The following is a 24,140-nucleotide window of genomic DNA, read 5'->3' as shown; positions in this document are numbered from 1 at the left end:
ACTTATAGCCATATCCCTCAAAATCCCTAGATTCTGGAATCCCTGAAACACTAGGATATTTTATGGGCAATGCGAAATATGAAGAAAAGCAACAGAGTTTACACTGGGGGAGGAAAGGGAACAAAAAAATGTAAAATAGGGCCTAGTAGGGTAAGGTTGCCATGGGAATTGGGACTGGGGATTGCTGTAGGGTTTAAATACTAACATATGCCAACTGGACCCCTTGCTATGTGCCAGGACCAAGGATCAGTGACACGACAGGACAAGTCTTACCAAGCACTTGGGTGGAAGAGGACCAGAGAGAGAAAGAAATACTGAAGTCAATGAATGCCTACATATATGGTGTTGATGGTTTCTGGAGCACGGTCTCACTAATTTAGATAATGGACTGTTGATGCAAGGCAAGATGCACCTCACAATAGCTGAGAAAAATACGCTTGCCCAAAGCACAGTGAGCTTTCTTCAGAGGATTTTAAGAAAAATACTGTAGGAAGTAGAAATAAAAACCCTGAAGTAGGGAACTCAATTGAAGATTTGCACCCTGTAGGAAATGGGAGTGCTGTTGAAATGGGGGCTCTGAAATCACTCAGTGAAAAATCAGAAAGAACATTGACTCATAAAGTTCATGGCCAATGTCTATACACTGATGTACAAAGTCTGAGAAATAAACAAGATGAGCTGAGCTCTTTGTACAGATTTAAAAGAGACCTGATGGAATGGAGCATATAACAGCTAAAGGAGACAATTTGCTTAAAAGGACCAGAAGCAACAGAAACGGAAGACGAGTTGCATTATATCCATTCCTGTTCAGATGAATGAATTTGGCAATGCTGCAGACAGCATCTGGTTTAAAAATAAGTGAAAGAACAAAAAAGCAACACTGTGGCTGGTGTCTGTTAGCACCCATCAAACCAAAGAAATGATGAGAAAGATACCTTCCAGAAACAAGCTGCAGCATGAAGTCATAGCGATAAGAGACTTTAATTACACCAAAATCTATTGGGAGACTAAGTCAACCAAGCATAGTCCTTCCAAGAAATTCTGACTGTACGGCTGACAACTTCTTTTGTTTAGAAGTTAGAAGAGGACACAAGAAAAACAGCTTGACTCTTCAAACAGGAAAGGAAGCAGAAACAGGAAGAACAGGGGAAGAGACTGTATAATGTGGAATTCTTGATTTTAAGGGAAACTAAAACTGAGTATAATCCAACATGTATCTTGGGCTTCAAAAATCAGATTTTAATAAACTCAGAGCAATGGAAAGTAGGATCCCATGGCAGGAGAAGCTATTGGGAAAAACAGCTCAAGATGGGTGGGAGTTCTTAAGAGGCAATATTAAAAGCACAACTAGAAGCAACTTCAATGAGGAAGAAAAATGGAAAACAGCAAAAGGAGCCAATATGGTTACACAAAAGGTTTAGGATTAGGGCCAATGAAGAAGGCAAAATATTAACCACCAACAAGAAAAGATAGAATTGCCCAATTTCTATTTTGGTTCCTTCTTTCTTAACAGAAAAGTACGTGTTCCACCCAGAAACTAAGGAGCAGGATGAAGGGTAGGACTAAAGCTGGAAACACAGAGGAACATCAGAAAGGACCTATTTCCTCTGAATGTCTTTACATCTGCAGGACCAAGTGAACTGCATCCAAAGTACTGAAGGAATTAGCTCTCAGTGTGGTTGAACTTTTCTGTATTATTGTTGAGAAAGCCTGGAGAACTGATGAAGTGGCAAATGACTGGAGGAGGACAAATATTGCCCCCATCTTCAAAAAGGGTCAGTTTTACATCACTACCTGGGAAAATTATAGAGGTGATCATAAAGAGATTGATCTGTAAGCACCTTGAAAACAATGCAGCAACTACCAGAACCTTACTTTTCAGCTGGATAACTGGACCAGCTTCGGGGGTAGGGAATGGGAGACATTGTATTACGGTGGTTCTCCTTCATCCGCACCGGTTCCAGTCAGTGTTGGTGAGGGAGGAGAGGTCGAGCCCTAGGCCCCTGCAATGTGGGTTGGCTCAGAGCGCAAGTCTTTCACCTCTCCTTTTTAATATCTACATGAAACTGCTGGGGGAGGTCATCTGTTGGTACGGGGTGCAGTATCATCAGCACGAGGATAATACCCAGTTACATGTCTCCACCCCTAGCTAGACTGGTGATGCCGTGGTGGTGCTGGCCAAGTGCCTAGAGGCTGTGAGGGTCTGGATGGGGAGGAACTGGCTTTGATTCAACCCTGGCAAGACACTCTAGGATTCTGGCACCTCAGGTTCAGGTGGTATTTCATCTCTGACTCTGGACAGGGTAGCACTCCCCTGGACTGAGTTGGTGAGCAATCTGGGGGTCCTCCTGGACTCACGGTTCCTGCTTGAGGAGCAAGTGGCAGCCATGGCTAGGGGGGCCTTTACAAAGATTCGTTGGTGCACCAATTGCACCCCTTCCTGGATGGAGAGGCCTTGTTCATGTACACTCATGCCTTGACAGTCCCCATTTGGATTACTGCAACATGCTCTACATGGGGCTGCCCATGAAAACCACCTGGAAGCTACAACTGGTCCAGAATGTGGTGGCGCATGCAGTGATGGGTGCCACTATGTTTACCCATGTAACACCTCTGTTGCACAAGCTGCACTGGCTCCTGGTTTCCTTCCAGGTGCAATTCAAGGTGCTGGGTATTACCTTGAAAGCCCTACATGGCACAGGGCCAGGTTATCTGTGGGACCGCCTCTCCCTAAGGACATCTACCCATCCTACTAGACCAGATAGGGTGGGCACTCCTAGTCCCTTCCCTTAAACATTGCCATCTTATGGGATCTAGGAAGCATGCCTTTTCCATGGCAGCTCCTACCCTATGGAACAACCTTCCCCCTGAAGTTCGGCAGGCCCCCATCTTCCTAGTCTTCTGAAAAGCACTTAAACCCTGGCTTTTCCCCCAAGTGCTGGGATAGGATGCGATGGACGAGAGGACTTAGTGATGGACTGCATGTGAAAGTTTGACTGGTGCCAGGTTTTAATGTTTGTGGTTTTAATAGATAAATGTAAGTATTAATGGTATATTGATGTTGTTTTAACTGTTGGTTGGGAGCCGCCCAGACATAAGATGGGCGGCTATATAAATGTTTTAAATTTATAAATAACCTCCTTAATAGATTGTGCAAATGCTGTAGACATAATATAGCCTAACTTCAGCAAAGAACATAATATATCTTAACTTTAGAAAAGCAATTGAAAAAGTACTCCATGACATGATGATTAGCAAATCAGTTAAGCGTGGGCTGGACCCTTAACAAGATATCTGGCTCAAAAACTCTACTCAAAAAGGGTTCATCAATGATTCCTCAACAAACTGGAGGAGAAAGGTACTTAAGGGGAGGGAGGATCAGCTTTGGTCCATATCCTTCAATATTGTTATCGGTGACTTAGATGAAGAAGTAGAGGAATGCTTATCAAATTTGCAGGTGACACAAAATTGGGTGGGATACTTGATACCTCAGGAATAAATTTCAGAAATATGTTGATGGGTTATAAAAATGGGCTGAAGGTTAACAGAATGAAATTTAATAGAGAAAAGGGTAAAGGAATACAAAAATCAAATGCTCGGGTATAGAATGAGATCAATGACATCTGTGAAAAAGAACTTGGAACAGAGGTTGAATGCACAGTGGCTATGAGCCAACCGTGAGATATAGCTGAAAAACAGAAACATTCAATTTTAGGCTGCATTAACAGAAGTATATTTCTAAATCACAGGAAATAACCTTATTTTATTCTGTTTTGGTCAGTGCAGTCCAGACCTTACAAACTGAAACATTTGTGTGTCTTGATAGAAATTAAAATGTCAGGCTTATTTCTAGGGCATAAGTCCAATCTATGTTCACATACGTTAAGGCTTTACTGAGCAGAATCTATACAAAGGTAAGCACAGGTTTGAAATTAGATAATATAAACCAGGTCACTTTTCTAAGAAGCAGTTGGTAAGCAAGAGAATATTTCAATACTATCCAAGGGAGAAAACAACTAGAGGAAATCTTAGAGAGACAGAATTCCAAGTAGGAACAAGAGGTTTTGTGAGGGGGTTCCATGAGGCTTCCTTCCTTCATTGTCTTGTGCAAGCCATCCTTCCCAAGCTAAGCGGTCTCTGAAATAGCATCACAGTTGGCTCCAACCTGCTCTTGTCTTCTCACAGAAGAACCAGTTCTGCCTTCTGTTGTTTCCTCTTTAGAGGTCAGAGTGTTTCTGGGCCGACTGGAGGAAGCTCTTGATCAGGGTCAGAGTCTGTTGTGTCTCAGGTGGGCATGATGAAGCTAGTTGGATCTATCTCCTTGCTGGGCCCCGGCAGCCCCAGATATGGCCCTGGGGATAAATCTGGGGCTTGGTTTGCATAGAATGCTAGGCCCACTTGTCAGGCTTTTGGTAGCCACTCAACTGAAAATCAGATTCCCTTTCTTTAACCAGAAAGAGTAAGGGATAAATTTACAAGTTCAGCAACCGGGTTTCTTTCACTTTAGAACCAAATTTATCTTTCAGCTGACTAGGAAAAGGACTGTTTCAGTCTCTTCCTTTCCTTGTCAGCCCCTGGTTGCTCTTTTCCCATAGAACTGGGAATGTGCAGGGAGCTGTTTTGTAACACTCAACTAAATCCTTCTCAGGCTTTGAACAAACTAATGTATCAGGCTAAAATGTATTTGAGTCCAGCATGTTGTGGGAACCCAGCCACTGTTTTAGTAGATTGTGGGAACTAAACCTATTATGCCATAGTATGTTTTATTTATTTGGGCACGACCTGTTAGGTGAACACAGCCATCATGTGCTGTTACCCTAGGTTTTGGATTAAACATACTGTGGAAAGCTTGTGAGAACATAATCTAGTACAGTGTTTCTCAGCCTTGGCAACTTTAAGACATGTGGACTTCAACTCCCAGAATTCCCCAGCCAACATGTCAAACTGATCTAGTGATCTAGTAGGTATTGAAAGAATTATTTTTTTTGCATGCCTCTTCTCTTACACTCATTCATTTCAGTGGGACTGAAGGCGATCTTCCACTTTCCATTTATTCTAACTTTTTGATGAGAGGCATGGCTGAGACGTTTGAAGCTGTGGGCCTTTCTGTCAAAACTATCCTGTGAACCATGACTTCAGGGAGGAACCCACATTCATTTAAAAAAAAAAAGTTTTAGCTTCTGTAGGAAGCGAGGCTGGCGCAATACAATCAGATTTAATTTGTGAAATAAACCATTCTATTGAATTGTACTGGTTGATAGTCAGAATTCCAAATTGTAAAAGCCAAGAAGTGCAGTATAATGTCATTCATTTAGACTTATTTATATAGTTTGGGCTGCTGCGCGGTTTTTGAGTTTCTACTTTCTGCAAATATTGTGAAATAAGTGGCACAGAGGCAGGTAAGAGCACTGCCTTTTATTTTTTTTTAAATAACATTTTATATGCTAGAAAAGCACTTAGAGCAAATGAAGTGGGTGTTCTGTGATGATTTTTAGACTTTGGGAGAGCATCTTCTATTAAGCTTTTATATTGGCTTTTCTTCAATAGCCTCTTATGGAATGAGAGTTCTACTGCAGACAACCTTTCTCCATGTCAGGCAGCATTTTTAGACCAATTATAGTATGGAAAGAGAAAATGGCAGGTAGATCTCATTTGATGTTTGGACGTTAATAGGGAAGCAGATGCTTTAGATTCAAAGGCAAGAAAGCGCTTTGGAGTGCAGAGAACAGTTACTTTCCTGGGATTGCACATGGTGAAAGGCGTGCACTTCTTTGCAACTCCTTCCATCTAATGCAATTCTGGGGAAGGAGGTAGCTGCTTTAATGAGATATAGACAAATACTATATCTATGCTCCTGTGTGCTCCAAACCACTTTGACTTCAAATCCAAGTTGTATCTGCATGCACAGGTATGTGTTATGTACGTTATGCACACATGTACACAAAAACTAATTTGATAAAATAACTTAGGAGACAACTAATGATAATCAGATTCATATACACTACACTGTCATCAAACTGGCCACCACAGCCATTCCCAAAGGGAAACTCTTCCATATCACTCCAGTGGATTGGGAAAGTGGGCAGAACAAAAGAGGTTTTTGTTTAACTTTTGAGTGGGCAATAGCCAAACTCAGGAGAGTTTCCAAAGCTTGAGTGAGTCAGTATATCTTCCAGGTATGTCATAATTGACCTGACCTGGCTTTTAGTGACCAGAGTAGATAGCACCTGACTTAGGTTTTTAATATGTCTTGATTTAAGACCAATCAATATACCTACAATTCCATCATCATCATCATCATCATCATCATCATCATCATCCTTTTTCTTTAAGAGGAAAAAGCCATCCAGTGGACAGATAGTCAGCTAAAACAAACATTTGTGTAAAATTGTTGTTGTTTAGTCGTTAAGTCGTGTCCGACTCTTCGTGACCCCATGAACCATATTGCGCCAGGCCTTCCTGTCCTTCACTGCCTCCCTGAGTTTGCTCAGTTTCATGCTCATTGCTTCAGTGATGCTATCTAACCATCTCATCCTCTGCCGTCCTCTTCTCCTTTTGCCTTCAATCTTTCCCAGCATCAGGGTCTTTTCCAAAGAGTCCTCTCTTCGCATTAGGTGACCAAAGTATCTGAGCTTGAGCTTCATTATCAATCCTTCCAATGAGCAGTCAGGGTTGATTTTCTTTAAGATTGACTGGTTTGACCTCCTAGCAGTCCAGGGGACTCTTAAGAGTCTTCTCCAGCACCACAGTTCAAAGGCATCAATTCTTCGGCGCTCCGCCTTCTTTATGGTCCAGCTCTCACAGCCATACATTACTACTGGAAAAACCATAGCTCTGACTATGCGGATCTTTGTCGGCAAGGTGACGTCTCTGCTTTTTAATATGCTATCTAGGCTTGCCATAGCTTTCCTCCCAAGGAGCAAGCGTCTTTTAATTTCATGGCTGCAGTCTCCGTCTGCGGTGATCTTGGAGCCCAAATAAATGAAGTCTGTTACTGCTTCCATTTCTACCCCTTCTATTTGCCAGGAATTGATGGGTCCAGATGCCATGATCTTAGTTTTTTTAATGTTGAGTTTCAAGCCAGCTTTTGCACTCTCCTCTTTCACCCTCATCAAGAGGCTCTTTAGTTCTTCTTCACTTTCTGCCATGAGGGTGGTATCGTGTAAAATACTCTATACTTTATACTTTCATCTGTAGATTTCTAAAGTATCCCTTTTACATGCACAGGTTTGAGAGTCTCTATACCTGTTATGACTCTTAAAGTAGTAAACTTTTAAGGAGACTTGTTGGGTCTTTAACAGTTACATAACACTTTGTGTGATGAGCAAACAGTCCTTGCAGTTCAATGTTACTGAGAAGTGTCATTAACAAATGCATTTAAGAGATTGAAGGTAAAGTGAAATATGCAAAGCCTTCCACTCCCTACAACTGCTAAAACTCTGTTGGGCATATAATGTGTCTGGAGATATCTGTGCAAAGGACGAGTTAATTTCCCTGCTGCAGCAGCTAAAGTTTGCAGAGATGCAACCTGTTAGTTACCTTTTCAATTGAGGAAACAAAAAGGCCATTTTGAAACAGATGGGAATCAAATTTTCTCAACCTACAAATTATTTTCTGAACTCATCAAAGCTTTCAACAATGAATAATGTTGTTGTGAACCTGACCAACTGAAAGATGCCCACTCAATGCATGCCTTTATGACTCCCTCTGTCGCACATCACATCACTGGGGAGAATGATATTAGGTCCATATTCTGCCACACTAAAAGGCATGAAAAGGCTGAGAGCACTCTCTTCTGAACCATTATGCAGCAAAGGGCAAGGAATATTTAAAGATGAAAGTAAATCTGAATGACAAAATATGTATTGTGACATCATAATGACATCAAATTCCAGTCCTTTCATACTTGTGGGCAACACTGTGATGCTCTCATATTAAAGAATCATACTGAATTAGATATGGTTTTGATCTTGATATAACAACAGTCTGTATGTTAAGGATAGGCCTGTGAAATGTTTCCCAAAAAATTTGCAGAAGGTGAACAAACAAGGTTTGCAGTATATTCTGTATCTTATCCTAGTAATCCATTGGATTCCAACAATACATGAAACCAATTTCTAAATTAACCCAATACATTGAACTATAACTAACCAACTGTCAGGTTCAGCCCAAGAAACTCCACAGGACAGTTCTGGAATTGCTCAGTTACTTTATTAGCTTACATCTGCTGGACAGAATCTCGCCAGACTAACTCTAACTCCCAAAGTCTGCAACTAATCACTACGGATTCCTTAGGGTGGTGCCAGTCTCATCCTCTTTGCTTTCACACACTCAGGCTATGGGCTGAGGAGATGCTTCTCCCCATGACCTTGAACCACCTCATCCAAGTCCTCCATCACATCAACATTCTGTTTGCACCACACACAAAATCACACAAAAAATTAATTTGCTTAACACTAACAAACCCCTGCATGTTGTACAAATACATCTACTACATCTTGACCAGATATGGTACAGTCAAACATGTATGAATATAACCAAGGCGTCCCCACCAGATTGGGGAGGGGGCACATACATGTCTTTATTTAATAAAGCAGAATAATGAGAATATATATATATACACACACACACACACATATACATATACACTGTATATGTATAGTTTTATTTTTATATATATATATGAAATGTTACACAATAGTTTCAATAAAGGAGGATGATATTTCTCCAATCATCTTTCCCCTTTCTGAAGACCCCAGAAAGACCCCAGAAATTATAGACCTATAAGCCCAACTGACATAGTGGCTAAAATATATGCTAGATATCTCCTAAGCAGAACAGAGGACTAGGAATAAATGGCATACTGACACACAACATACCTACTACCAATGGCATTAGACAAGGATGCATCCTGGCCACAATGCTGTTTAACCTCTGTCGATGACATCCCAGGATTCCTCTGCTCTCAGGATGTCCATATGCCAAAGATACTTAACAAATCTATCAACATTCTTCTGTATGCAGATGATATGGTCCTTATGGCACAATCTCAAGTTGGCCTAGAGAGACTACTCTGGAAGTTGGATGCTTACTGTGCCATTAACTCTTTGAAAATCAATAAGACCAAGACCAAAGTTATGGTACTTGGAAAGAGGTGTACCAAACATACCTGGTACTTGGACAGGGAACCTATAGAACAAGTCACCTCTTTCTCATATCTAGGGGTAGTTTTTACCAACTCAGGATCACAGATAAGCCATCTTAAAAGAAGCGCAACAGGGGTCTCAGCCAGCTCTAAAACACTTCTGAAATTACTTAATTATAACTACCCAGCTACCTTAGTCCCTATGTTAAAGACCTATACTGCTTAAGTAACACCTATAGTGACCTGAGTTACAGAACTGTGGGTAATGTCACAGTCGTCATTACTTGAAGAAACCCAGATCTGCTTCCTAAGGTCCATTCTGGGAACTGACAAAGACACTCCAGCCTCCAGAGTCAGAGGTGAAACAGGCATTCATTCCATCTACAACTCTACAATGATTCAAGCTTTTAGCTACTGGTGGAAGATACTTTCAATGGACCATGACAGATTACCCAAAAAGTGTCTTGTTGAACAGTCTGGCATGACCCACCCTGTCATATGGTTAAATCAGCTTACCAAGACCATCTCATGGATTTTCATTTCCATATTTAATTTCAGTCAGCAATCAAACTAACAACATGTTCAAACAGAGGGTTCTGGATATTAGTGCTCCAGCTGACATACAGACACTTGCTAACATCAAATCCTTAAAATGGTTGGCCCAGAACAAAAAGACTTTTCAGCTAGAAAAATATCTAACTATGGGCCTGACACAGGGTCAAAGAATGTCTTAACCAGAGCAAGATTTGAGCTCCTGGATTCTGTGATAAAACACGGGTTATTTCATCAAGTACCTTATCCAGAGAGGATATGTATATGTGGCACACTACAAACATACATCACTCATATCCTCTTTGACTGCCAACTGTATGCTCCAGCCGGAGAGCAGCATTTAAAGTCACTAATTGACAGGATAGCCCATTGGGATCCCATCCAAAAGATATCTTACTTCCTCCAGGGTACAAAAACATGGACAGTAAGAAAAACTGCCAAGTTTAGAGCTAAAGCCATTCATCTGAGAGCTATCTATCTAGATCAGATTGGGGTCAACTGCCAAAGGGATGATCTTTCCTGATTATTTCACTGAATATTTTTATATCCCAACACATTGTATTATTTTATCTGATATTAGACTGATCAATAAACAATAAACTGTAAAAAAAATACTGTTTTCCTTTTAACTTGTTTTTGCATGTTATTTATATATATTTTTTAAAAAATTCTAATAAAATTATATAAAGTCTATGAAGTCTGTACTTGCATCCCATCATGTAAAGAAGATGTTAGAATAGGATGGATGTCATCTAAATGCTTCCCCAAATCTGACTGCCCAACAGGATAAAAGACTCTTTTGATCTGACTCATTGTAAAGTCATTGTGCTGTACAAGCACCAAAAGCTAGTGTAATTTCCAATCAGGCAAAATTTTCATATTGCCTAATCAAAAAGGTGAACCTCAAAGATTTACAGGTAGTCCCCAGGTTAAGAATGGTTTACGGTTTACAGATGACCCATAGTTAAGAACAGAGTCTACTGTAGCAAAATTTGAATTAAATATACAATAATTTGAGTTAAATACATGATGGTTCGAGTTAATTACACAATACTACTTATACAGTATTATACAATAATACTATTCTGGCTTACATACAAATTCAACTTAAGGACAGACCTTGGGAACAGAACTCGTTCTTAAACTGGAGACTACCTGTATTTGAAAAGTACTTTTGGCTATGAAAGCTAGCCAAGAATTGGTGCCTCAACAGGTAGAGCATCATGTCAGAAACCCTCAATCTCTGTGCCACCAGCCAAGACTCAACACCCCCCAAGACAGTCAGGTACTCTTTACTGGATGTGTCAAAATGTGTATATTATTTAGACTTGTGCCAAGTTTGTTTTGGGAGAAAGGGGGCTGGAGAGAAAGCAAGCTGATGACAGGTTGTCTTGATTTATAGAACCAATGAAACATCTTTGCAAAATCCAAACTTGACTGATCAGATGTAGCCCCTTATCTGACATGATGGGAACAAGACAAATGCTTCATGCAGGAAACAGGGTTTTATGTCTCCAGCTTTCCTCTATTCGCATATCAGCAAGAGGAAGAAGAGCTTTACTGGCTGATGGAGGAAACAAGCAGTTTCACCTGAAGGATTTTCATAAGCTGTCACCTCTAATAATATATGTGCAGCAAAACTGTCAGCTCTCATAGAGCTTTAACAATGTCACACAAGCAAACCCACCACCCTGTCACCAATCGTCTCCATTGTCTCCGTAATAATATTTCACAGTCTCTTAGCAAAACTTTATTTTTTTTAAAAAAAACTATCTATCTATCTATCTATCTATCTATCTATCTATCTATCTATCTATCTATCTACCTACCTACCTACCTACCTACCTACCTACCTACCTACCAACCATCCAAATGCGTAGGGTTATATTTCCTAAAATCCATGGTCAACAGAGCTTTCAGAATTTTGAGAGAAGCAACATTTGGGGAAAACCAGGTTAGGGAAATTGCTACATGAGCTCTGTATGGGAGCATCAAATTGTAGATCAGTAGGCCCCATTATCCCTTCTAGGTAAAAAATACACCAGGGGTGTACAACACACCTGCAAGACACTGTGTGGAGGAAACCAATGAAGGTGATCAACTGTCTAAATCAGGCCAAAGGAAAGTAGGACATGCTGTTATATCCTTAGTCATTGTTAAGATGCTTCAGCAAAAGAAAAAAGAAAAATCAATTAGTCCTTGTTTACCTGCCAAATATCAACAGTCAGGGAGTCCTTAATAAAGGGCATGTTTGCACTAATTATTAGCTTTGAATACCGATCGATCTAAGATATTTCTAGTCCATCTCTGTCCTGCTTTATCTCCCCAACATAATATAATTTGGTAACATAGGATGAAATTGTTCTAGTCCTATTTAACAGAAAATGCAACATGGTAGAGACACAGATTGCCCATTTTATATGAATGTCTTGCTTTGTTATACTATAAACAGATGAAAAATAAAATGTAAAAAAATAGATGGCTTAATTACCACCAAAGATGTACACTTAGATGGTGTGGTGTTATAAAGTACTTGAAATAAAACTCTAAGGTCAATAAAAGCTGAGTACATGCATGTATTGGATGAACCCGTACTTAATGATGTATGTCTTTCTAGCTAATGGTTTTCCATTGAAAGATGCCAAATGAACTCATCCAATTTGCATCAGTAAGGAAGCTCACAATATGCTAGCAATATTTACAAGATCAAGAAACGTCACTCAAGGTCTTTCAGAATCCAAGCTGATGATCTTGAAATACCCCTGAGCGCTCGGTTGTCTTGTTCCATGGGATAATGACTCTATGAAATCAGTGCGGCTGCCAAAGAGACTTTCTACATGCCAAAAAGCCTCACTCTGACATACACGAACGCACACACAAATTTATCATTGAATGCATGAGTTATGCACTCAACAGTTACGCTGTCCAAAAATATAAAAATAAATATGGACGCCAGAGGAGAATTCATGATATGTTACTTTGATTGGTGGATAACTTTAGCACTGTATCCAAAAAATGCAATGAAGCTTGTCCCTGATCTTAAAAAGAAAACAGAGTGTAGCTCATCAGTATTTCAGGAAGACAGGGGCAAGGAATTTTCTGGAAAGGAAAACCCAAATCTTTCACTACTGCAACACTGCAAGCTGTCTTCCTGACCTCATCTGCAAGACAGCTCCTTTATGGCTTGCTCTGTCCAAGATGAGATTTCAGTGGTGCCTTAGCCCTCCCTCTCTAAATCAGAAGTAGGAATCAAAGTCTCAAGGGTGGAGATGCCACTCTCAACTTTCCACCTGGGCAGTCTAGTGCATGAGAGATGGTCACTCCTATGAGAAACAGACAAGACCGCCAAAGTAGGACAATTTAACTTCTCCACCATTTCAGTGACATGCAAACAGACTGACTTCAGTTGGACTTCTTCTTCCAAGTCAATGAGACCTTTTGCCCTCCTCACCTCCACCCCCACTGCAACCATTCTTAATTGTCATTTGATGTTGATGAAGCATGGCTGATACTGACATATTCTAGCTGCCTTGGTACAGAGTGCTCAGAGGATTAGTACTCCGTCTGAAACACAATGGTTTCCTGTCCCCAGTCATTTTATTGCCTCCCCTCCACTGCCCCCAGGATGGCAGACATCTGTTATCCAACTGCCTGGTAATAAATATCTTTCATAAAACATATGTAACATTATTATGCTGAAGAGCCACGTGGCTTTCTCAGAAGAGGAACATTCTCTGACATCAGACAAATGTTTCACTAGCCTACTGAAAGGGTGAGTCTCCTGAGCACACTCACCAGTGTATAAGTTTGGTTTAATCACATTACTTTTGCACCAATGGGAAACACACAATCACCTTCCACCTGGAAAAATTCACATCTGTGCAGCACAAAACAAGAAAGGCAGCAACCAACCTCTTTTTCTGATCCTGCATTTCCCAAATTTACTCCTCCCCCAATATTGGATGAAAGAAATCAGGTGAACCCATTTCTTTTCAGGCTGGATTTCTACTTGCCCATTAGAAAAGTATATCCGCTATTCATCATCAGTGCCTGTTTCATCAGGCACTGATGATGTTACCCAGTTGGGTAATGTACCATCTGCAAGCAAACAGCCAAGCTCAGAGAGCACCAAGAACTCCACAGTTCAACCCTGAGCTACAGATATTCTCTTCTATTGGGTACTCCTTATTGCTGGCTTGCTGTTCCCAATAAAATGTGGAGAGATTCAGAGTTAATTTCTTATGCTCAAATCTATACAAAATAGACTAAACCTTGGCTTTCACAGAATACCACATGGATGGGGGAGACAATAACCCATTCTGAAGATCAGTTCCTTCCTGAAAGCATGATCCTATGCAGAGTTAATCAGAAGTCTTTCCCCCCTGGATCTAATGGGGCCTGTTGCCTAGCCAAAGGTTTAGAACTACAGCTAAAGTTATGAAGAAGTTCAGAAATCTTCACTAACAGGCTATTGTTGAGGGAAAAATAGATTAGATTCATGTTTATTTGAAATGCAGTAGAGCTGTTCTTATTATCACCTTACAGTATGGCAACTATTGCTTAACAGTCCTACACTGTCACAAGGGAACTGATGGAGGACAGAAGCACTAATCATAGCTTCTTTCATCCAAACAGGAATCAGGGTATCTCAGTAGTGTTTTATGTGTGTTATGTGTTTTATGTGTTCTATGGTTTTTATATTTTTAAAGCTGCACTGGGGTGGCATTTAATTTTGTTGTACAAGTAGTACAATGACAATAAAGATTTCTGTTCTGTTCTGTTCTGTTCTATTCTATTCTTCATTTTAGTTCAGGAGAAGGTCACCACTGGACTAGACAGAACGCAAATTGTCCCCCAATCAAGCAAACGTGTTAAACTAGGGGTGCCTGAGGGCTTCTCCCTTCCAGGGTTCACAGCTCAAACATCTACAGAACTTTTTACCAATTTCCATCTCTTCCTACTGCCCTTCAAAGTGCCCGTGATAGCATATGATATTGTGTCAGTTAAACAAGGAGCTTTTTATCTATTGTCCTGATGGGTACCATGGGTACCCAAAGGCAGTGTTCCCACAAGACTCTTAATTTAGACACTGGAAGGGACAGTGTGCTGTGGGAACTCCGTAAAAGGGTTCAATGACCCAATCAGCTAGCTCTAAGAGGCACCCAGTCTAACAGAGTTAAAAATGCATTGGGTTATCTTGTAAGGCTAGCTAAATCTTACCACTCCTGAGATCAAGGTCCAGTCCTAGAGGGGCCCTGTAGAAATCTCCCTGCTCATGGCAACCTGGGAGGAAGTGAACATGAGCTGAAACAGATGGGAAATTATTAAAAGCCTCCTGAATCTGTTCACAACAGCACCAATTCTGATTGCATCATTCTATATTGCTTAATTGTTTTACTCTGCTGAAAAAAAGAGAGGTGGGTCAGGAAATGATAGCCTCCCAGCCACATTTGCACATGGCTTCTTGGCACACGACTGTAACAACGGCCACTGCAATTAAGCCAACCATGTTCATGTGCTGTCAAGGCACAATGATGTGCCTAATGACAAGGTGAACGGAAGGCTGTGCCATTCACAAGGGAATAAGGCCCAGCTTATACAGACCAAGTGGGTTCCCTTCAACAGGCCTTCCTGTTTCTACTTTAAAACAAGCTGGAGAGGAGGGCATCTGTCACAAAATCATTTTTCTTCTCCCGAGCAGTTATTGATGTGCTACTCAGCAAAAAGAAAAAGGGAGAAAAAAAGTAGGTTAAGATGTAGCAAATGCCATATTTTCCCCACAGTGTGACAAGCGCATTGTACAACGCAGAGAGATCTTCCCGTCGTAAATCTTGCCCTAACCATTTTTATGATGCGCATTATTTCCAGTGCCTACCCATCAAGCTGGTAATGAAACTAAAGCATGCCATGGAAACTGCTATTCAGAATGTGTCATCTGTATTCGACAGAGGCCGTGGTGGGGAGAGGGGGAAGGGGTAGCAAAAAAGGGGGAAAAACCCAGCACTTTTCATTATGCCTTACATGCCTTTTGAATGTCAGCCATGAAGATAATATCTGATTGCCCATGACAAGCTGACAGAAACGCTGCAGACGAACAGCCAGAACTACATGCCACAGCGAAACGGTCACTTTGGAGAAAGAATTTTCCCTAGGAGTGTCTTCCCTGTCACAATGCAGCGGCTGACAACTTTATGAAATGCACTCTAAAGACAGCGAGAGTTTATTGACATCACGGTCGTTAGCGGCAAGTATTTCACAAACATGAGGAATCTAAACTGATCGCTTGTCATCTGATTTTCTCTTTAAATGTAGCCCGTAGGTCTCCAAATCAATATTGCTTTCTTTTTAAAGGCAATGAAAGATGGAAGGAGGAGGGGGATCCACCTTAGCATCCTGCGCAATCCAATTCGTAACTTGAAAAAGCCCCGACAATCCTAGCAGCTAGTCATGATAGCCAGGAAGACCTCAACTGTGCCTCTGCTCAGCCACAAAATTACCCCATGGGTAGAAAACGGCAAAAAAAGTCGTCTCCCTGTCACATGCAATCTGCAGTTGAACAGTCACGGACATGGGCCCATAATAAATATTGTAGTGCATTCCTTCGACCAACCTGTGGGTGAAAGAGTTGAAGGGGTGGGGGGAAGCTTTAGAAATTAGCAGTAAAGGTATGTGGTTCTTCTTTCAGCTGGAAGGCTACTTGACGTGCAACATCCATTTTTACATTTTTCACTATTCTAAAATAACCAGACTGGAGTTAGTAAGGTAGATTGTGGGGAAGGAGAGAAGGGGGAGAGGGGTAATTAATTAAATCCTTAATTCAAGAGCATGATTTGGAGCTCATGCGTCTGAGGCTTCTTCTTGCTTGGCATGGTGGCAGATGCAAGAGCATCCAATTCCAGCCTTGAACAACAGAAGAGCCCTCTTGGATAACGCTGAAGGCCTGTCCAATCCAGCAGAGGGGACGGCTTCCATCTGGAAGCCCACAGTCAGGACATCATGGTGGCAACCCTATTCCAATCAATCTGCCTTTGGCTCAGGAAAGTTATGCAGCTGTTCAAACTTCTTTGTTTCTTTGTTTGTTTGTTTGTTTAAATTTTTGAGGTGTCTTTTTTAGAAATCCTCCCTCACCACATCTGAGGAAGCAACCTAGCGTAGTAGGTGAAAACTAGGATGCTCCTACTAGGTAAGAATCCATCCATAATGTGGATGAAAAGTCTGAAGATTATAAAAGGTTGAAGCTTTTGGACTTTGAGCTAAATGGGTTAAATGTTCTCTCAAGAATCAGGAGAAAATAAGATAAAATGTTCATGAAGCTTCAGATTAACCGCTAATTTAATTTGATTAATTATGATTTCAGAAAGGATGTTGCTCTTTTAGCTATTTCTTTATTTTTAGTACAGTTACATTTACACTTCATCATCAGTGTTTGGAGCCCCTTTAAATCAGACTACTAAGAAATAAAATGTCAGAACCAGAAAAGAGTTTCAGGGAGATACTCCGCTTCTGCCTACATATATTTCTTCCTCTCTATTTCCGCTAAAGTTGTTCAAAGCAGGTTGTGTGTCACTAGAAACTCCGTAGGGACTGTAATTCCACTCCACCTCAAGCCTTCCAGGAAAGGGCCTCCACTCACATTTTTGTGGGGAAGCCAATACCTGAGTTTAAAAGTGCAAGCCAAAAGTTGGTTGCCAGATGCAAGTTTCAGATAAATCTTACCATTTAAAGAGTGGTATTTCTAAAAAATGTTGAACTTTGGTGTGGGCAGCCAAGAAAACAAACAAATGGATCATCAAACAAATCAACCCAGAGTTCTCAATCGAGGCACCAATGACCAGGCTCAAATTGCCCTACTTTGGACATATTATGCAAAGACCCAGCTCTCTAGAGAAGGCTCTGATGCTGGGAAAGGTGGAAGGAAAGAGAAGGAAAGAGAAGAAAAGGATGACCAGCAGCAAGATGGATGGACTCAGTTACATGGTGATGGGTGTGCCGTTGGAAGAGCTGAAAGACCAGGTTGAGGACAGATCATCATGGCTAAAATCTATGTGGTCGCTAAGAATCAACACTGACTTGATCGAACATAATCAATCAATCAATCAATCAATCAATTAATCAATGATTTAAAAAAAACCACAGATTTTAAACACCCACTCACTTAGGGCACAGAACAAAATAACAAAAAGCAAAAGAGTGCAGGAAGGCAAAACCTATTAACAACTGAATGGGGGAACAAACCTTCTGCTGCTTAGACACTGATGATAAAAAGAAAATTAATCACTGCAGTGGAAGACACAAGTGGAGAGATTAAACCCGAATGGTGCTCTATTAAGCCTCCCATCTTCCATCTTGCTCAGCTAAGGTATTTGCAAGGCCTAGCAGCCCCTGATGAGTTTCCAGCTAAGAATTTCTAATGTATTTTAATAATTGACACTCTGCTTCGGAAGACAGAGGAGGCTTCATTTGCAGTCTTGTAAAGCTGAAACCTGTTTATCAGGAAATCAGCTTAACTTGCAGCAGCCGCTGCAGCATTCTCTTGCTGCTTATTAATCATAACTGGCAGCAAATGATAAACAATTTGCTACCAGCCACAACTAAACTTTTCTCCACTCCTGATCAATAATAAATTACATTGTTTGCAGCCGAAGGGGGTCAAAAAGACAAATAAAACCAGCAAGAATGCAACTGAGTTTTAAAGAAGGCAAGAGATTTCCAACAAAGTTAGAAGAAAAGCAGCGTGACTATAGATTACCAAAATGTAACACTCAGCTGTCATTACAAAAAGAGAAAAGCCACGCAGATATTTAATGTCAGTGCATTTACATTTTTCTTAAAAGATGCAGGACGCATTTTTTTTAACCATCCAAACTTTAAGAACTTTGCATGTTTACATTCTTTCATAACAGAGCTGTTTTTCTTTGAGTTGTCTGGCAGTGGAATTGTGGCCCTGATGCAGCCAGAAGCATTGCTTATTCTTCTGTTGAAGTGCTAGGACAGCCTTCTCCAACCTGATGCTCCTCCAACTGCTTGGACTACAAATCTCATAAACCCTACCCAACATGATGACAGGAATTCTCCTGTAATGTTTCTGAAGTGTACAAGTTTGGGGAAAACTCTTTCAGTAGGCTCTTCTTTCTAAGCAAGCCCCTACTCCAGTCACTACCCACCATACAGGTCAGTGTTTTTCAAACTCGGTAACTTTAAGGTGTGTGGACTTCAACTCCCAGAACTCCCCAGCCAACGTGTTGGCTGGAGAGTTCTGGGAGTTGAGGTCCACACACCTTAAAGTTGCCAAGTTTGAAAAACACGGATATAGATGATGTAATTTGATCTGTGGATTGACAAGACCTTACAATTCCCGTTGATGGTTTGCTGACTGATGAAAGTATCTGTGAACATTTGGCGTTTTATACTTTTTCTCCTGCAATCTTGCTTTTTATCTATTTTTATTATGTTTACTGTTTTCAGTGTTTTAATGATTCTTTCAATTGTTGTTGTATGCTGCCCAGAGTCCCGCTGAGCGAGGTGGGCAGCCATATAAATCTGCGAAATAAATAAATATTTTGCATTTGAATACTTAAAGCATAATAATTATTTGTGAAAGTTATTTCTTCATACAAATCACCTATCTCTGCTCACAAAATCATCATCGTCGTCGTCATCATCATCATCATCAATAAATTCATAAAAAAGAGAAAACACCTTCTGAAGCAAAAAAAACCCTAGGGAGCATTAAGTTAAAAGCTGAATGGAAAGGAGACACATTCACATGTGGACAAACGGGTACTGAAGAAGGCATAAAAGAAACTAGGGAACTTCTTGGCTTCTGAGTTTTCTACAGATACTGTCCCCACACACTTAAGCCCATGTATGCAACCATAAGGGCTAGACACTTGATATTTTCTCTCTTTGTAATGGAAGAAAAGGGTTTAAGATACTGAAGATACAATTTCAAACTACATGGTTCTGCAGTAAACAGCCTATACGTAGATGTGCCGTAAGAAATGGAACATCTGGACAAGCCCAGAAAAAAAATTATGCCTTTGTGTTTACATAGCTATGCACGTGTACAGATGCTATATAGTAGAAAGGAAGCAGAGCGGGTACCTCAGAAGTGGATGGAAGATGATCGTGATATTCCGGGCTCCTGGTTTGCAGACAAACTTTGTCCCACCACCTTCTATCAAGTTGTCATCAGGGTCTCCTTAGAAGGAAGAAAATACATTAGAAACTGAAGAGTTTATTTGCAGGCAATTTCAGGTGACTTTCGCTTTTTAAAAAGTCTCCTTTTGGGGATATTGATATGTATAAACAAATGGGCTAATCTGGTGTATTGCCAAGACTACAAATTCCCCTGCAACCCTATTTAAGATTCTTCTCCAAGGCAAAAACATGACAACCTCATGCAAGCAAACTTCACAACCTATTTTTATTTGGGTCCAAGTGGATATTAGCCAATATAAGGACAGACAGGTTTTTTGGGCTTGGTGGGCACATTTGCAACTTGGGGAGCATATGAGTGCTGTCCGAAAAAGTGTGCCTTTGTGGGCGAGCCAGCCTTCCTTCCAGCCCCCAAGGATGTTCTGAGCCACCCAATTTACCTGTTTTTTTTTTTTTTCTGACAAGCAAGCACAGTTCCAAGCAACACTACTGAGCTCAGCTTACCAACTTTGAAAATTTTTAAAGAAAATTGAAGATATTCTAAAAAGCTTTCCTAAAAATTACTATGATACTAGAGATGACTTCTTCTTCTTCTTCTTCTTCTTCTTCTTCTTCTTCTTCTTCTTCTTCTTCTTCTTCTTCTTCTTCTTCTTCTTCTTCATCATCATCATCATCATCATCATCATCATCAAAAAGATCAAAGAGCGGCAAGGCAGGTTGCTTACTGCTGACCATGATCATGCTTCTTCAGTCCCACTTCGGCAGAATTCCTCATCTACTCCGTTTATATAATCCACATTTGTACAAACCTTATTCTTATCCTTTATTTATTTTATTTGTTTATATTTCAGATTTAGTCACTGCCCATCTCACTCAAGGAGCAATTCTGGGCGGTTTACAATAAAACAATATTAATTAAAATACAATAAAACAATGTACATAAATAAATAATGTATTCCAAGGAATTGATGGTAAATTTAGCCTACGGGTTTAATTTTAATTAATTAAATTAATTAAATCAAATTTAGTTAATTTAAAATTTATTATTTTATGTTATTTTATTTTTAAAATAAAATATTTAAATTTTAAATTTAAATTTAACCTATTTAGTTGTCTTTCTTCAAATCCAAATGATATCAAATCTTATTCTTGTCTTGGAGGAAAGTGTTCCATTGGTCATTTTTGTTCCTTTTTCTACCCTTTTCCCATTTCTATGATAATCTTTCTCATGGAGAAAATCTATGTATGTGATCACTAAGAGTCGACAAAAACTTAATGACACATAATCAATCAATGATAGTCTTTTTAATAGCTGGATTAGAAAACAGTGTCCCCCATATCAAGGACAGAGTAGAGAGAAAATATTTTATTAATTAATTTGTTCAACTTATTTGCCATCTCAGTCACTGAAGTAATATACTCTAGGTGATGTACAAGAAAATAAGGATTACCAATAGAAATACAATAATATATGATATTCCTCTAACCATACACATTAAATAAGACTTATTTACTATGGGGATGGGAGGAAGAAGACAGACTCAGGCACTGAAATACTCATAGAATAAGGAAAGGCAGAAAAGAATAAAACCAGATCTCTTCTTAGTGTACATGAATGATCTGTTGGGGAGGGGAGGAGGAGAAATAACAACCTATCATGTGTACTTTGATTTTTTTTTAATAGCTGAATAAGCCAATTTGGTTGTCTATACAGAATTGAAGACATCATCATGCTGAGGCAGAGTAGGATTCTCTGCAGAGCTGTTTTCATTTTCCCTGAAGTCTTCTAGAGGGATGGAAGAGCAACTTAACTGTGCCCTTTTATTTTAAAAAAATCTGGCTGTAATTACAGATAACAATGTTTCACAATTAAGTCCATAAGAAAACATTTGCAACAATTCCGTTCCCTATAAATTAATCCATACACAACAGAAACTCAATGGGAAATGAAAAAAAAAAATGGCAAGAAAACAATTATTGATTCCCAGCATATGATGGAAGGCAGGTCTCCCAGCCTGATTTACCGGAGGCCCCACATAAGCCTCAAGTGCAAAGGAGAAGCTCACAAATATAAGGCTCAATTAAAGGAAACAAGGTGCTTTTCTAATGCTGACTCCTCCCATATTAATCAATGTTATTGGGAGAGATGGATTTTATAATGAAGAACTATACTGACCTCTTTTATAATGAAGTAAACCTCCTTTACCTTTCCCAGGCATGCTATCCAGGAGGAGCTGCCAAAATCAGGGAGCATCTACAGAACTGTTTTTCTGCTTTCCTCAATTCCTGAAATGTTTGGATGATCATAACAACAACATCCGCATGTTGCAAATGATGAATCTCAACAGAAATAAAACATGCCACAAGGCTGGAATCTTCACCAACCTGGCCCTGCTCTTCTAAGCTATCCAAAGTACCTGGCAAGGCCGAGGAAACGGGAACAAAGATTCAAACTGCTGAGCAAAATGGGAAGAATATACAGAGCTTTTAATTCTTCAACTGTCCTCGCAAGGAAGGTGCACCTGATCATCATACTAGAGTTCTCGCTCTTGGATTTATGCTTCCAGGCTGGAAAAATTCACTCTTATGTTCATTTTATTATGGGCTGAATTTTGCACCTGAATGGAACAAGGAAGAGAAACATGGGGGAGGTGCTGGTTTGCTAATAAACACCCGTTTGGCGGCCCAAGGGGAGGAATCTGGATTTCAGGCAAAATGACTACCACCAAACAGCTCACTGAAATATGGGTTGGTTTTATCAAAACCTGTAAGGACTCTCCCAACACACTCCGTGCTGAAAATGATGCCTAGGTCAAGACTATTTTCTCTGTCTCTGTCTCTCTATATATATGTATGCATTTTTTCATAAGGTATCTTTTTCATCTTTTTCATAAGGCACCTATTTCTTTACAATATGTATCTTCTCCATTTGGGGCTGTGCAGCCAGATTACTTATGGCTTTTGAAATTGACTGTACAGCTCTCAATACCGTTAGGACTTTGATGGCTGACAATAAATTCCTATACGATCACAGCTCTTACCCTAGAATAACTGCTTTTTTTATACTATTCAAAATTTCAGGAATTCAGTTCTTTGTAGCCTTCCTCATCATTCCCAGAAATCTCTTACACATACCAAGGGGTCTCCTTTATGTGACACGTCTTTAAGGTTCAAAACATGTTATACCTGCCTTTTAGGGCAACCTGAATAGCTTCAAACGTCTTCCAGCTGCTTTTTAAAGGCTGACTGATTTGATTCGCCTGTTAATAATAAGGCTTGTTAAGGGTTGGAGGCTGATGGTGAAGTTAAATTTATCACAAACTTGTGGAAGTCTTCCCTATGCTGTATTCTCCGCCAAGGGTGACTCCTGGCAGAATCAGGAGAAGAATCCATGGGTGAAGTCCATGAAAATTCCCATTTTGAATTTTATGGGGTAGGTTTTATGAGCCTCACTAAGAACACCCTGCAAAAGACAGCAGTGCCAGACCTATTTAACTTGGGATTTTCTTCCCTTACCAGCAGAAAGATCTCTCTCTCTCTCTCTTTAATATAAATTTTATTGTATAAATTTTTAACAAGATAAAAACAATACGAATATTAGAAAAGAAACAAAGAAAATAAGAGTAGTGAGTAAGTAAGAAAGAAAATGGAAAAAGAAAAAAGAACAAGTTATAAAGAAGTGGCTTCCAATTTTTTTGACAGTAGTTATAAATGCATTTATATTTTACCCTCTTTCTCTAAGGTTACATCATAATTTCCTTCTTTCCATAAGCTACCATTTCTAATCTTCAAACCCATAAATCACAGGTTCATTTTTCTCTTTTTTCAGCAAAAAAGTCCATAACGGGTTTCAGTCACTGACAAGCAGAAAAGCCTCAAACGGAGGAAAGCCTCAGCTGTTGTGGGGGAAATGAGTACTTCAATAAACAACCAAAGCATTTGGAGACAGATGCAAAACAAAATGACAACAACAACAAATCTTTCATTGGCACGCACAACTACAGCGATCACTGGGTCCCTCAGCAGAGGAACACGGAAGAGTCCATAGGCTCACAAGGCCACAGGTTATATGCCCTCTGAAATGATACACAGGATTTACAAAAGCAGTATCAATTATAGCACAACCTTTTCTGCAGGAATATGGGTCTGATAACAACAACTCGGGGTGACCTTATTATTGGCTGACCCAGCACCTCTAAATTCTCTTTGTCTAAGGAGGCTCCATGCCTGCCCTTTCAAATGATTCTACCACCCTCTCACATAAACAATGTCCTTTACTGCACTC

General features: G+C 40.0%; 1 protein-coding gene across 1 annotated transcript in view; it reads right to left on the bottom strand.

Annotated features, from left to right (window-relative positions):
* The window catches only part of EXOC4 (exocyst complex component 4), a 390,468-nt gene that overhangs the window by 154,756 nt on the left and 211,572 nt on the right, over window positions 1-24,140 (bottom strand). The window contains exon 10 of the mRNA XM_088141428.1: window positions 19,802-19,898. Coding sequence (XP_087997554.1) covers window positions 19,802-19,898 — 97 coding nt within the window. The remainder of the gene's footprint in view (window positions 1-19,801; window positions 19,899-24,140) is intronic.

This window comes from Python bivittatus, unplaced genomic scaffold, assembly GCF_059951505.1.
Source record: "Python bivittatus isolate LINGU-HERP-01145 unplaced genomic scaffold, Pbiv_v1 ctg000330_np1212, whole genome shotgun sequence".
NCBI lineage: Eukaryota > Metazoa > Chordata > Lepidosauria > Squamata > Pythonidae > Python > Python bivittatus.
Note: the sequence above shows the minus strand (reverse complement) of the source record. Positions and strands in the feature narration are given on the sequence as shown.